The 15,177-nt window shown below is 39.6% G+C and overlaps 1 protein-coding gene across 6 annotated transcripts in view; it reads right to left on the reverse strand.

The window, feature by feature from the left end:
- The window catches only part of LOC142303212 (protocadherin alpha-C2-like), a 465,288-nt gene that overhangs the window by 359,089 nt on the left and 91,022 nt on the right, over positions 1–15,177 (reverse strand). The window contains exon 1 of one of the 6 annotated variants that reach the window (XM_075344420.1): positions 24–2,509. The exons of the other annotated variants lie outside the window; for them this stretch is intronic. Coding sequence (XP_075200535.1) covers positions 24–2,390 — 2,367 coding nt within the window. The 5' untranslated portion in view covers positions 2,391–2,509. Of the gene's footprint in view, positions 1–23; positions 2,510–15,177 lie in introns of those variants that run through there. 6 annotated transcript variants of the gene reach the window in all.

Here is a 15,177-nt window from a genome sequence, read left to right on the forward strand (position 1 = left end):
ATTATTTTAAATTATTTGCTTACCATATAGGAGGAGTTTAACACGACCGCTTGTGGATTGACTTGCTCTTCATTCCCTAAGGTCTGAGAGTTATTTGGAGTGAAAACTATTAAGTCACTTTTAGGCCTGATTGAATTGGAACTTATGTTATACTGAGTGTGTTGGGAATACATCCAGCTCCCTCCAGTGTTGGAGCAGATTCTGTAATTTTCTTTAAGTTCATTGACCTCGTCTCGGTATTTTTGCCATTTTAGCACAGTGAACACAATCAGAGTAATAAGAAAAATACTTGATATAGCACAGATTGCAACAACTAAGTAAACATTAGCATCAGAAAATTCATCAAAATTCCCCTTGACCTCTTGATTATCAAACTTCAATTCTTCTCCGACCTCCACCACAGATATGACAATTTGCGCCTCTGACGTCATGACCGGTTCCCCATGATCCTGAGCTACTACATGCAATCTGTACTCATCATTATCAGAATCTGTAAATGACCGTTTCAAAGTAATTTCTCCAGTTTGATGTGCAATGATAAATGGAGATTTTCCAGATCCTCCAAGATCCTTTAACTTGTAAAATGTCCAAGCATTGTATCCAGAATCGAGATCTATGGCCTTCACTTTAGTTATCAGGTGTCCAGGTTCTGCTGACTTTGAAGCTTTGATTGTTAATGCAGAATGAAGTGGGGTGAATGTTGGAGAATTATCATTAATATCCTCAATGAATATATTTAGAGTAAGGTTAGAGCTGAGGGCTCGTAGACCAGCATCAGTGGCTTTTATGTGACACTGGAAATATGTAATCTGTTCATGGTCAAATGAAACTAAAGCAAATACCTTCCCATTCTCTGGATTAATGGAAATGTATGAAGAAATAGGAATTCCATCAATTGTGCGTTCCCTAATTGAGTAAGTAATGAATGAATTCTGACCAATATCTGGGTCAGAGGCTGATGCTGTATATATATGTGACCCTGGTGGGTTGTTCTCTTTAATTAATATTGTATCTACTGATTGGGAAAATCTTGGAGCATTGTCATTGGCATCACTTACATCAATCTTCAGAGTTTTGGAGGTAGACAGGGACGGAGAACCTTCATCTCTTGCAGTTATTGTAACTTCATATTCATCTTTCACTTCTCGATCCAAAGGTCCATTCACGATTAATGAAAAATCACTCATGAAAGCTGGATTTACCTTAAATGGGGAAGGCTCAGAAATGAAGCAGTGGACTTTTCCATTTGATCCTGAATCTTTATCATAGACACTGATGATGGCAACTGTTGTACCCTGAGGGGAATTTTCTGGAATTGGAACTGATAATGATGTCACTGTCATCTCAGGAGGGTTGTCATTGATATCTATAACAGTCACCAGAACTTTGCAATGTCCAACATATTGAACTTCTCCATTGTCAATAGCATCAACCTGAATTTCATATATTTTTTTAGTTTCAAAATCCAACATGCCTTTAAGTCTTATTTCTCCTGTGTGTTTGTCTAAGATGAATGCTTCCTTTGTCTCTCTTAACACCATATTGCTAAAACTATACAGTATTTCCCCATTTTTCCCAGCATCCAGATCAGTGGCATTCAGCTTAAACACTAAGGTTCCTTCTGCAGCATTTTCATTAACACTACACTGGTAAAATGGCTGATCAAACACAGGAGCATTATCATTAAAGTCTTCCACAGTAACAATAATATGTGTGGTGCCACTCAGCCTTGGTTTTCCTCCATCATAAGCTGTAAGGGACAGATTGTGCACAGACTGCTTCTCTCTGTCTAAATTTTTTTTCAGCACAAGCTCCAATGACTTGATTTGATTTATATATTTTTGGAAATCCAAAGCAAAATAATCATTTGCACTGAGCTCATAATTGGTGATAGAATTTGTCCCAAGATCTGGATCAGATGCTATATTCAATTGGAATCGAGATCCTGCAGGTTTTACTTCTGATATGACAAGATTAGTCACACTAGAGGAGAATACTGGACTATTGTCATTGATATCCTCTATTTCTACATCTACACGATACATCTGCACAGGCTTATCTACAATAACCTGCAGAGGAATTATACAAAAGGGTGTATCTGGGCACAGCATTTCTCTATCTATTGTCTCTTTAACAAATAAGATCCCATTCTGTAGATTAACCTGGAAATATTCCTTCTCATCCCTAGAGACAATATGTAACATTCTGGAATTAATCTCACCTATATCCAGTCCAAGATCCTGAGCAATTCTCCCGACAAAGGTGCCATGCTTGGACTCCTCAGGGATGATATAATGCAGCTGACTCAGGACCACATCCCACGATATTTGCAACAAAAAGAAATGGACAAACCTGCTCCTTGTTTGATAATCCAGTCTCTGATTCAGCATTTCTTAAAATCAGAGAAGGTGGAGGTGATGATTCTCCAGTAATAAAGGCACTAATGCTGATGGAAGCTCGAAGAAATTTGAAAAAAAAAATCTGTCATGGCCGGAATCTTTGCAGCAAGAATTTCATTTAGCGATGAAGAAATGTATTTCCTTTTTCCTTCCTGCTATGAGTTGGTGAGGAGTGCCATCTAGTGCTTAATATTTAAGTTGCGTATCAGGTATGTATTTTTTGTTTGAGAAAAAATGTGTATGCATTCTTTACATTTGATATTCATAATTGAATATTATCAAAGAACATCTTTAAGTAGATACATTGTATAAATTGTTTTTCTTTGTTTACCCAACAATTAAACTTTCTGTTATACTTTGCTATAGCCATGTTTTGATTATTTATAAAATGGATCTAACATAGCTAATTTTGTTTTATATTTGTATTAAGAAATATAAGAATAAAATTATAACAGTAATTATAATAGATATTATTATTATTATTTAACAGTAAGTGGGTTTTTTTACAAATTTTCTTCCTCATAAATAGAAAAACTAATTTAAACTAGAATTTTGGTAAGAATATTAACTTTTGTTTACTAGAAATTTGGTAAGAATATTGACTTCTGTCTAGACAGTCCCAAATTTAAATTTAGTATAACATACATATCAAAGTACACATGGGGTCTTAAAATTAAATAAAAAGTAAAAAATAATGATTTGTTTAAATTAAAAAGTGGATTTTGACCCTCATAATTATTACTCAAAAAGCAGTAGCATCTTAGTATGATTTACAGATAGATAGTTAGATAGATAGTACAATAAGCATAGAGAAGAACGACAATTGTAATAGCCTTAGAAATAGAAAAAATACCATTAAGGAAATAAAAATATTATTGGTGCTTTGCCAGTTTCATCATCATATAGTAATACTTCATTTTTACTCTTCATTAGTACCTTAAATGAATATTTGTAAACAATATATATATATATATATATATATATATATATATATATATATATATATATGTGTATGTGTATACATACATAACTATATTTTTATATATATATATATATATTCATTTATTTTTTTAATTATTAGTAGAATATGTATTGGATCTTTTCATCCTTCTCTTCCCTTGGGTAAATAGGTTAAGTCTTGATAGGATGTCCTTAAGACTAAGGGGTACTTCTCACACAACAAGATCGCTAGCGAGATCGCTGCTGAGTCAAAGGTTTTGTGATGAAATAGGGGTATCACCTGCGATCTCGTTATGTGTGACACTAGGCAGTGACCTGGCCCCTGCTGTGAAATCGCTGATCGTTACACACTGTTCTGGTTTATTTTCTTCAAAGGCGATATCCTGCTGGGCAGGACGGACGCATCGCTATGTATGACACTGTGTGACAGGGTCCCAATGACAGCAGAGATCGTTATACAGGTCGCTACTGCGACCTGTATCATTACTGAGTAGTTGGTAAGGTCTGACTGTGTGACATCTCACCAGCGACCTTCCAGCGACTTACCAGCGATCCTTATTAGGCCGCATCGTTTTCGGTAAGTCGCTAAATGTGACGGGGGCTTAAGAAATTCTAACTTTCTCATTATGTGCAATACAAGGTAATATTGTGGTACCGTGTTAGCCTTGATGCTCTGAAAGCTTGCTGATATAATTTTTCTGGTTAGCCTATAAAGGTATCTCTCCTAAAATACTTTTGTCATTCTTTTGACATAGTATTTCAATTAATTTTCTCATTAATATAGTTGCTGTTTTAGCTTCATAATATGTAATATTTTGAACTGTTGCCCAAAGCTGGAGTACATTTTCTTGATATGACTTATACAATGCTTAATCAAGTTTGATTCCCATGACAGACAGTAGCTAAACAGCTGCACATGTGGCAAATTGGTATGAAATTTTTTCCCCGCTTTGTAGAAATAATCACTCCATTCTCTTCCTCTTTTGTAGGCTTCATGATGGTACTTTTGAGATATATATATATTTATATATCATCTTTATATCCCTATAACTATATATATACATGTATGTATATATATATATATATATATATATATATATATATATATATATAGTGATATACAGTGCAGCCAAGTATAAATTGACAAATAACACACAGTCTAAAAAACTTGTCACAGAAGGTTAACACAGAATATATTGACCTAAGTCGAAATTCATTGTCAATACTTTTCTGTGCCATGGTATCCTACTGCTGGGTTATCCATGTTAAGATAAATTTGGCTCCATGTGTATGTTCTAAGTACAAGATAAAATAATATCTGTACTTCAAATAAAAATAGAAATTCTGGGTTTGAGTGTATGGTAAAAATTCAGGCTCTTCCAGGTGACAGCAGGCTTTAAGAGTGTATCTTCTCACTCCAAAAGTAATATCAATAGTGTAAATGTTTACAGTGACTCAGTATGTGGCCTAGGCCCACATAATGTATTAGTTACAACATCCCACTATATCATTACTCCAGTGATATCCTAGCAAAATATATATGGGTACAAGTTAATATTGCTTTGGGATATAGTGCTAGATTTACCTATACACCTGCGCACAGTCTGTAAAAAAGAGGATTATAAACCCATCAGTCATACATGGAACCAGATACTTCACATTACTAAAAGAGCAGACACTTTGGAAACGTGAATTAAATTTTTTCATCTCATGTTATCTGTTACGGGGGGCTGTCTGATAATAACCGAAAGGAGTATCAGACAGTCAGGGTCCACCGTGCAAAGACTTTGCTGCAGACTATGGCAGAGTGCAATACCTCTGTTAACTCACAGAAGGATATAATAAGTAAGTAAAGCAATTCCTCCCTTACTTGGAGGGTGTGTGGAATGATCTCTGTTAATAATCACAGAGACAAAGGCAATGTGTGCGAAATGGCACCTACCTAGGTCCGCTCTTCTAGTGGTGCAAAAGAGACGAACAGCAGCATAAGCCGCACAAAGCTCCTACCTGCGTTCGCTCCACTAGTGTGCGAGGACACGAACCACTAGATATGGCACCTGCCTAGGTCCGCTCTTCTAGTGGTGCAAAAGAGACGAACAGCAGCGTAAGCCGCACAAAGCTCCTACTTCTGTTCGCTCCCCTAGTGTGCGAGGATACGAACAACTGCCAGATGCAGTATAAGGAACGTTACCCTAGCGGCAACGTCCACCTACGAGTCGAACCACAAGGCCCAGACAGACCATGTGCCTCAGGCACCTGCCTATGTCCGCTCCCCTAAGAGGTAAGGATACGGACAGCAGCCGAAGCTGTAAGGTATAAGAACGCTACCCTGCCGGTAGCGCTCACCTAGCATAGACAGAGGAATGCCTAGAGGAACGCGCACAGAGCGTCTACTCATATGCATGAACCAAGAGGACTGAGCACCATGCGGCGTGTTTCAGGGTCTTATATAGACTCTGTGCCTCATCCAAGATGGAGGACACCAGAGCCAATCCGCTGCCAGAATGACAGGAGTGACGTCATGCTGGCCTATCACCGAGCAAGACGTCAGAAGCACATGACCAGCGACCAATCGGCATAGAAGGTGTCAGAGACATGTGACCTCGTGTCAGCGATGATGTCACCCGCACATGTGCAATGGCTCCAAGATTGGACTTAGTCTCCGGCGCTCGCACATGTGCAGTAGCAAGAAATCTGGACTTAGTCTCCAGCGCTCGCACATGTGCAGTAGCAAGAAATCTGGACTTAGTCTCCAGCGCTCGCACATGTGCAGTAGCAAGAAATCTGGACTTAGTCTCCAGCGCTCGCACATGTGCAGTAGCAAGAAATCTGGACATAGTCTCCAGTGCTCGCAGCAACCGTAACATTATCACAGTGTTTGACCTAATATTCACACTCTACCACCTCTATATTCCTTTACCACAACTAATAGATCTACCATCCTCTCTTTTGTGCAGGTGTATAGGTAGGTCTAGAAGAATATCCCAAAGCAATTTTAACTTGTACCCATGTATGTGTTCTTGGAATATCACTGGAGCGGTGATATAGAAGACTTGATTACCTGATACATTATCTAGAGTGCCTGGTACATACTGAATCAGTCTACATTTTTATTCTATTGATGTTTTCAGTATAAATTGTGCCAAAACAAATAAAATCACATATTGCATATACTGTACCTCAAATGCCTTTAAACTAAAAAGTTAAGCAAAACAGTAGTGTGTTTAAGTGAGGAGCGAGCACTTAAAACTCGAGTGCTCTTTACTCGAATCAAGCAGGTCGGATGCTCTGAGAGGCTCGACTCGAGTAACGATTAGAATGAAAGTCAAGCATTTTTCTGGCAGACCCTTCCAGAAGGTTGGGTGGGGGGCAGTAAAATAGCTGAAATTGACAATAAGACATACAAACCCAAAGATAAAGTGGATTTTACAGTAAATAATGTTAGGAAACATTCTTTCCTTTATAATGATGTGTATAAGGCAAATTAAAAGAGGGAAAAAAATGCCTCCTCCACCCCTGATGTTCATACATAGCATTTTTGTACTTTCTCATTATTTTCAATGTTGAAAAAAAATGCTTCAAAAAAACTGAAAAATTGATATACTGCTTTCAAAATTGCAGCAGTTTTCCATTTCAGTCAAGAAATAAACAATTATTTGCATTAGATTTATGAAATCTAACTTTTGCTGATACTGTAAAAATTACCTTTAAATTTGCATAAACTCATGAAAAAAACACTGCAAAAAAACAGCAGAAATGAAAAGTGTGCTCATAGTATTAATAGCTGGGTCATCTCTCATGGAATTTCACTGTATATATTTAAAGGAGAGATTGCAATATAACCTAGAAGACACGCAGAGGAGGGCCTGAGAATAAATTTTATAACAATTTGAAAAAGAGTGGGACTCCTACAGTTGTAATGCCTATGCACTAAGTGCAAGCCGGAGCAAAACCGATAGGAGGGATTACGATACACCATGAAAGATACATAGAAGAGGGCCTCAGAATTTTGATTTTTTTACAACTTTAAAAAAAAAAAAATGTGACTGCAGAGGTAAAGCCTATGAGCTAAGTGCAAGGCAAAGCAAAAATTTAAAGGGATTGCAATACACCCTGGAAAACAAATAAATGAGGACCCCAGTATATTTTTTTACAATTTTAAAAAAGTGGGACACCTACAGTGGTAAAGCCTGTGCACTAAGTGCAAGTGTTTAGTGATTGGGCACATGCATTGGTGGCTGCAAAGACATGGAGGACATGCATAACCCTTGCAGATGTTGTCCTTGAGGTCAGTTAACCCCATAGCGACGGCCTAACGTCTCAAGACGTCGGAAAAACAGGGTACTTATTCTGTTCCGACGTCTTGAGACGTCAGGCCGGAAAAACCCTGTAGCGCCCCCCAGTGACGAAAAATCTCGGGGGTTTCAGCTACCGGGGGTAGCTGAGACCCCCCAGATTATGAATCGGGGTGTTTTTTATGCACCCCGTTAATGCGATCGCCGGTATACACCGTATACCGGCGACAACATAAAAAAAAAATAAATGGCTGGTAAAATTTATTTATTTCTCATCTGACGTGATCAAACATGTCAGATGAGAAATAAATGTGAGCCCTTAGTGCCCCCAAAGCCCCCGGTACCGGAGAAATCCATCCAACCCCCCCCCCCCCTCCGGAAAATCCAAGATGGCGCCGACGCGCGCTGAAAACTCCCGCCGCCTCTGCATTCATTTCCCTCCGATCTGAAATGATCAAACATTTCAGATCGGAGGGAAATGTCCCCCTCCTGACCTCTCCTCCGGTCCACCGGAGCTCTTTGGTCCCTGGAGCCCCCTCCAGTTCTTCAGAGCCCCCCTCCGGAGCGTGCAAGATGGCGCCGACGCGAGCTGAAAACTGCCGCCGCCGGCTCTGCATTCATTTCCCTCCGATCTGAAATGATCAAACATTTCAGATCGGAGAGAAATGTCCTCCCCCTGACCCCTCCTCCGGTCCACCGGAGCCCTCTGGTCACCGGAGCCCCCTCCGGGTCTCCAGAGCCACCCCCCCTCCCCCGCATTCATTCTGCTCTTTCTGCCGCATGTGACACATCACATGCGGCAGAAAGGTGTCCCCAGGTCCCCCCAGGTCCCACTAAGTCACCCCCCATCACCCCCCCCCCCAGCCCCCGGTCATACGTTACCTGGCTGGTGATCCGTACCGCGATCACGCCGCCTCCTTCTTGAATGCTGGCGGCGCATGCGCAGACAGCGGCTGTCAGCTGGATTCCTCCCCCGGTCCACAGTGGAGCAGCCTGTGCATCAGCGACGTCAGTCTTGCAGGGACGATGACGTCGCTGATGCACAGGCTGCTCCACTGTGGACCGGGGGAGAGTGAGTGCAGTAATCAGCAGTCTCTCCATGTGAGGAGTGTGGTCCTCACATGGAGAGACTGCTGTTCCAGAAAATGGGGGGTACGTTCTGTGAGCGTGCCCCTCATATTCTGGAATGAGGTTACTGCAGGTCACTCTGCCCTAAGTTGGACCGGGGCAGTGTGAGTGCAGTATTCTCAGATTACTGCACCCACACTGCTCATGGAGAGCTTGCTCTTCCAGAAAATGGGGGATACGTTCCCTGAACGTGCCCCCCATATTCTAGAAGATCCAGAGTCGGCGTGGGACCTCCAAAGTGGATTACAGCGACCGGAATTTCTTTATTTTCAATAAATTGGTAAAAGAGGAATGTTTCGGGGAGTGTTTTTTCAAATAAATTTTTTTTTTGTCTTTTTTTTTGTCTATTACTTACTGGGTTAGTGATGTCGGGTATCTGTTTAGATGCCGTGACATCACTAGCCCCAGGGATTGATGCCAGGTGACATTACAGCTGGTATCAACCCCATATATTACCCCGTCTGCCACCGCACCAGGGCGCGGGATGAGCTGGGGCGAAGCGCCAGGATTGGCGCATCTAATGGATGCGCCACTTCTGGGGCGGCTGCGGCCTGCTATTTTTAGGCTGGGAAGAGTCCAATAACCATGGCTCTTCCCACCCTGAGAATACCAGACCCCAGCTGTCCGCTTCACCTTGGCTGGTGATCTAATTTGGGGGGGACCCCACGTTTTTTTTTTTTTAAAAAAAACGCCTGGGGAGCCCTCCAAATTGATCACCAGACAAGGTGAAGCTGTCAGCTGTGGTTTGCAGGCTACAGCTGTCTGCTTTACCCTAGCTGGCTATCAAAAATGGGGGGGACCCCACGTCGTTTATTTTAATTATTATTTTTTTGGGGGCTAAATACAAGGCTAGGCACCCTTTAGTGCCACATGAAAGGCACTAAAGGGCGCCAGCTTAGAATATGCAGGGGGTGGGACGTTATATATGTTTGACATCTATCCATTCATCCATTGTAGCATTTTAGGCTGTGCGCCCACAATCGGGATTTGCAGCGTTTTGGGCGCAGAGTGTTTTCCCTGCGTCCATAACGCTGCATTGTGCAGTAGAAGCACAGTGGAAGGATTTTTAGAAATCCCATGCCCAATGTGCTTGCCCAATGTGCTTCTTTTCTCCGCCACATAAACTGACCTGTGGCGCAGCTTCCCGAGCCTCAGCATGTCAATTTATGCTGCGGAGATGAGTGTTCTCTGCAGGTAGCATAGAGCGCCACAGCGGCCTGAACCCAAATCGTGGGCATGGGCAGCTGCGTTCTCCCGTGGACAACACTCACATCTCTGCAGGAGGCTGACACTGTGTACTAGACGCCGTGTCGCTGGATCATGGCCACATAGCCTAAAAGTGAGACATTGGTTGCTACAGCAACATTTTTGTGAAGTACCTGTGGATTCAAAATGCTACTATACTCCTGAATAAAATCCAGTTTCCAAAATGGAGTCACTTGTGGGGGGTTTCTAATGTATAGGTACCCAAGGGGCCCTGCAAATGTGACATGGTGCCCGCAATTTATCTCAACTTTTCCAGAATTCAAATGGTGCTGCTTCCATTCCAAGCCCTCCCATTTATCCAAACAGAGGTTTTTGGCCACATGTGGGGTATCCCTGTGCTCATAAGACATTGGATAACAACCTGTTGGGTCCACAGTTTGTTGTTGTCTCTTGAAAAAGTGAGAAATTTGATGCTGAAGCAACATTTTTGTGAAAAAAATGAAAATTTTCAATATGGCAACCTAAGCTTATCAAATTCTGTGAAGTATTCGTGGATTCATACTGCTCACTATACACCTAGATAAAAGCCTTGAGGTGTCTTGTTTCCAGAATGGAGTCACTTGTGGGGGACCTCCACTGTTTAGGCACCTCAGGGGCTCTCCAAATGCAACCTGGCGTCCGCTATTGATTCCAGCCAATTTTGCAGTCAAATGGCACTCCTTCCCTTCCGAGCCCTGCCATGCGCCCAAACAGTTGATTTCCACCACATATAAGGTATCGCCAAACTCAGGAGAAATTGCACAATAAATATGATGCTGAATTTTTTCCTTTTACTCTTGTAAAAAAAAGCTACCTGGTTGAAATAACAATTTTGTGGCAAAATTTTATTTTTTTTTTTTCATGGCTCAACGTTATAAAATTCTGTGAAGCACCTGGGGGTTCAGGGTACTCACCAAACATCTAGATAAATTCCTTGAGGGGCCTAGTTTCCAAAATGGGGTCACTTGTGCGGGGTTTCTGCTGTTTAGGTACCTTAGGGGTCCTCCAAATGTGACATGGTGCCCGCAATCTTTTTCAGCCAAATTTCCTTTCCAAAATTCAAATATTGTTCCTTCCGTTCCAAGCCCTCCCATTTGTCCAAACAAAGGTTTCAGACCACATGTGAGGTATCACCGCGCTCATAAAAAAGTGGTTAACAAACCTTGAGGTCAAATTTTTGGAATTACCTTTTGAAAAAGTGAGAAAATTGATGCTAAAGCAACATTTTTGAGAAAATTATTAAAATTTTCAATATGACAACGTAACATTAACAAAATCTGTGAAGTACCTGTGGATCTAAAATGCTCACTATACCCCTAGATAGAAGCCTTGAGGGGTCTAGTTTCCAAAATGGTGTCACTTGTGAGGGGTTTCTTCTGTTTAGGTACCTTAGCGGACCTGTAAATGCAACATGGTGCTCGCAATCTATTTCAGCCAAATTTGCTTTCCAAAATTCAAATATTGCTCCTTCTGTTCCGAGCCCTCCCATTTGTCCAAACAGAGGTTTCTGACCACATGTGGGGTATCGGCGCACTCATAAGAAAGTGGGGAACAAGTTTTGGGGTCCATTTTGTTGTGTTAGTTCTTCTAAAAGTGAATAAATTTGGGTTAGAGCAACATTTTTAGGTAAAATTTAATTTTTGCTTTTTTTCATTCCACATTGCTTTTGTTCATGTGAAGCACCTGAAGGGTTAATAAACTTCTTGAATGTGGTTTTGAGTACTTTGGGGGGTGCAGTTTTTAGAATGGTGTCACTTTTGGGTATTTTCTGTCATCTAGGCCTATTGAAGTCACTTCAAATGTGATGTGGTCCCTAAAAAAATGGTTTTGTAAATTTTGATGTAAAAATGAGAAATCGCTGATAAACTTTGAACCCCTCTAACTTCCTAACAAAAAAAAATTTTGTTTCCAAAATTGTGCTGATGTAAAGTAGACAAGTGGGAAATGTTATTTATTAACTATTTTGTGTCACAGAAATCTCTGGTTTAACGGTATAAAAATTCAAAAGTTGAAAATTGCTAAATTTTCAAAATTTTTGCCAATATTCAATTTTTTTCTTCAATAAACGCAAAAAATATTGTCCTAAATTTGGTACTAACATGAAGTCCAATATGTGACGAAAAAACAATCTCAGAATCACCGGGATCCGTTGAAGCGTTCCAGAGTTATAACCTCATGAAGTGACACTGGTCAGAATTGCAAAATTTGGTCTGGTCATTAAGGTGAAAATTAGCTCCGTCACTAAAGGGTTAAATCCAGGACCCCAGGTCTGCAAAGCCACAGTGCTATCCACTGAACCAATGTGCTATCCAAATTAGAAATTTATTTCCAAAAATACAACTGATAAATGTGCAATTTAATATGCAAAATCTTTGTGATAAACAAATTACCATGTCTTCACTTTGAATATTAGTCATTGATATGGACATTTTGAACACTTTTGCAAACAGTGTATTCAAAAACAAATATTGAAGTCAAAATAAATTAATTTAAGCTATATATAAAAAGCATAAGAAATGCTTAAGAAAAAAAAAAAAATATATATATATATATATAGATAGATACATAGATAGATAGATAGATAGATAGATATATGTGTGTGTAATTAGGTCTAGCAATATTTGGACAGTGACACCGGTTTCGTCATTGTAGCTCTTTACCCAAACATATACGGCAAGATTAAATTAAGCGGACGAGGGCAAGATGTAAAACCAAATATAGCATTATGTTATGACTACACCCTAAATATATGAACACAAACTAAGAGAGCCAGGGGAAAAGTAGTCATGGGTCACAAATAGGACCACTAAGTCAAAAATTCCATGAACACCACTTTTTTGCAAAAATATAACAAATATTTTATTAAATAGAATGAATAGCAAAAAAGTGACAGTACAGCAGCAGTGTCAAGAATATTTACAAAGAACAGTGATCAGGCTCATAAGGTGTCACTGATGTTAAACACATGGGTCCACATTCCATATGGGGAGTAATATAAACAGTTAGGACATGACCAGCAATAACTCCTATATGCTCCTATATACTAAGTAGAAAATTGCCCCAATAGTAAAGCACATAATGTATAGACAAATCAAAGGACGCTTCAGTGTATATCCTATCGTGCAGGGCTAAAATTCAATATTAAGTCCTCAGTGCATGGAGGAGTCGGGTCATGAACCAAAATCCCAGTTAATAGGCAGACAGGTGGGGGTAGACAATGTCTAGAGGTAATTAGTAAAATCCCGTCTTAAACTCACCCATGATGGTTGGCGTGGAACCTGAGAAAAACGTGCCCCGATGCGCACGTTTCGCTGTCTTCTTCGGGGGGCCGTGGAGTCCGGCAAGATTGTTTGGTACTGTGCCTGAGCACCAGACGATCCCCTCTCTGACCTTGGAAGACTGATCATTTCCAAACACTTTCTAAGTTTCAAGGACTATTTGGGAAGTTTGTCTGGAAATGAAGCCTGAAAGTCCACACTTTACTTGTATCTCAGTTGTCTAATTTTAAATAAAAATAATTGACACAGAGCTCCTACCACAATGATTTGATTACTGTGCAAATATTTCAAGATCTCACTGTATATGTATATATATATATATATATATATATATATATTTCTTCGGAATGATTTTCAGATAGTAGTAATAATGGTTTTAAATGTTCAATGACTTTGTTTGTTAGTTGGTTGCTTAACCCCTTCACCACCTCCTGATTTTCTATTTTTTGTTTTTGTTTTTTCCTCCCCTTTATTCCAGAACCATAACTTTTTTTATTTTTCTGTCAAGATAGCTGTATTGGGGATTTTTTTGCAGGAACAGTTCTACTTTTGAAGGAAAGCATTCATTTTACTGTATAGTGTACAATAAAATGGGAAAAATAATTCCAAGTGTAGTGAAAAAAATTAGTGAATTTCCATATTTGTTTGTTTTATTACTAGGTTCACTCCATTGTAAAATTGACTTGACAGTATAATTCTCAACGTCAGTATGAGTGCACAGATACCAAACATGTATTTTTTTTTTCTTTTAGTTAAAGAAGTTGACCAGTTACCAAAACTGATTTTTTTTTCTAATAAATCTTGCTAATATGTGCCTCTCCACACATCTATTATGTTTTTTCAGCAATATTACCTTTTATTGTGCAATAATTCCACAAAAAAACATGCTCTCACATGTTTATATTGTCTGAAAAATATAAAAACTATGGTTCTTTGAGTGAAGTAAAAAATGATAGCGCAAAAAGTAAAAACTCGCTGGGTCCTTAAGGGGTTAAACATCCTCTTTATAACCCAAGAAGAATAAGATTCCACCTCAAAAAGTAGACTGATCATCAGGTACAGATGTATACACTGCTGAGTAATGCAGGAATCAAGTACTCCATAGACAACTCATTATTTGTAATTGCTAATTATTCCATAATAACAGGGTCCATGCCACTGGCGCAAGGAAAATATGGTGTCAATATTCAAAAAGAAAAAAGTGAGCCCCTGAAAACTATACAATGGAAAAATTATCCTCAATTGTCAACAACATTTTTGATGTTTTTCTAACATGGCATTATCTTGGGGTATCTATATAAAAATAACATCATAACCCATTATCAATATGACTTTTTGAAAGTTTGGTCATGTTAAACTAATCTGATCAGTGATCAGTTTCTTTGAGGGTTAAGTTCTTGTTTAAAGTTAAATATAGATAATGTAGGAAAATACATTGTCAATAATGTACAAAATTGTAAAATACAGGGTAAAATTGTCACTGAAAAAGACTTGGGTGCATTGTTGTATACAAAATTCAACTTTAGTAATCAGTGTTAAACAACTACTGCTAAGGCAAATAAAATCATGGGCAACAGAAGAAGTGGCATTGTTGCTCATGACTAGGGATGAGCGAACTCGAGCAGCAAAGTTTGGGGTTTGTACCAAACACCAGATGTCCGGGACCCAGAACCGAACACACACTTTTACTTGTATGTCCAGTTCCTATTCGGCTTCAGTCAAAAAAGAGAAACAAAGTGGTTAAAGCAGGACATACTTACCAGACTCTGTGCATGCGGCTGTTACTCTGCTTTCGGGTCCGCTCATTACATCTCATACATATTCACTGATTTCTCCGACCACCATCTGTGACAGTGTCTGTGATTGGTTGCA

This window comes from Anomaloglossus baeobatrachus, chromosome 4 (genome assembly GCF_048569485.1).
Source record: "Anomaloglossus baeobatrachus isolate aAnoBae1 chromosome 4, aAnoBae1.hap1, whole genome shotgun sequence".
In the NCBI taxonomy this organism is placed as follows: Eukaryota; Metazoa; Chordata; class Amphibia; order Anura; family Aromobatidae; genus Anomaloglossus; species Anomaloglossus baeobatrachus.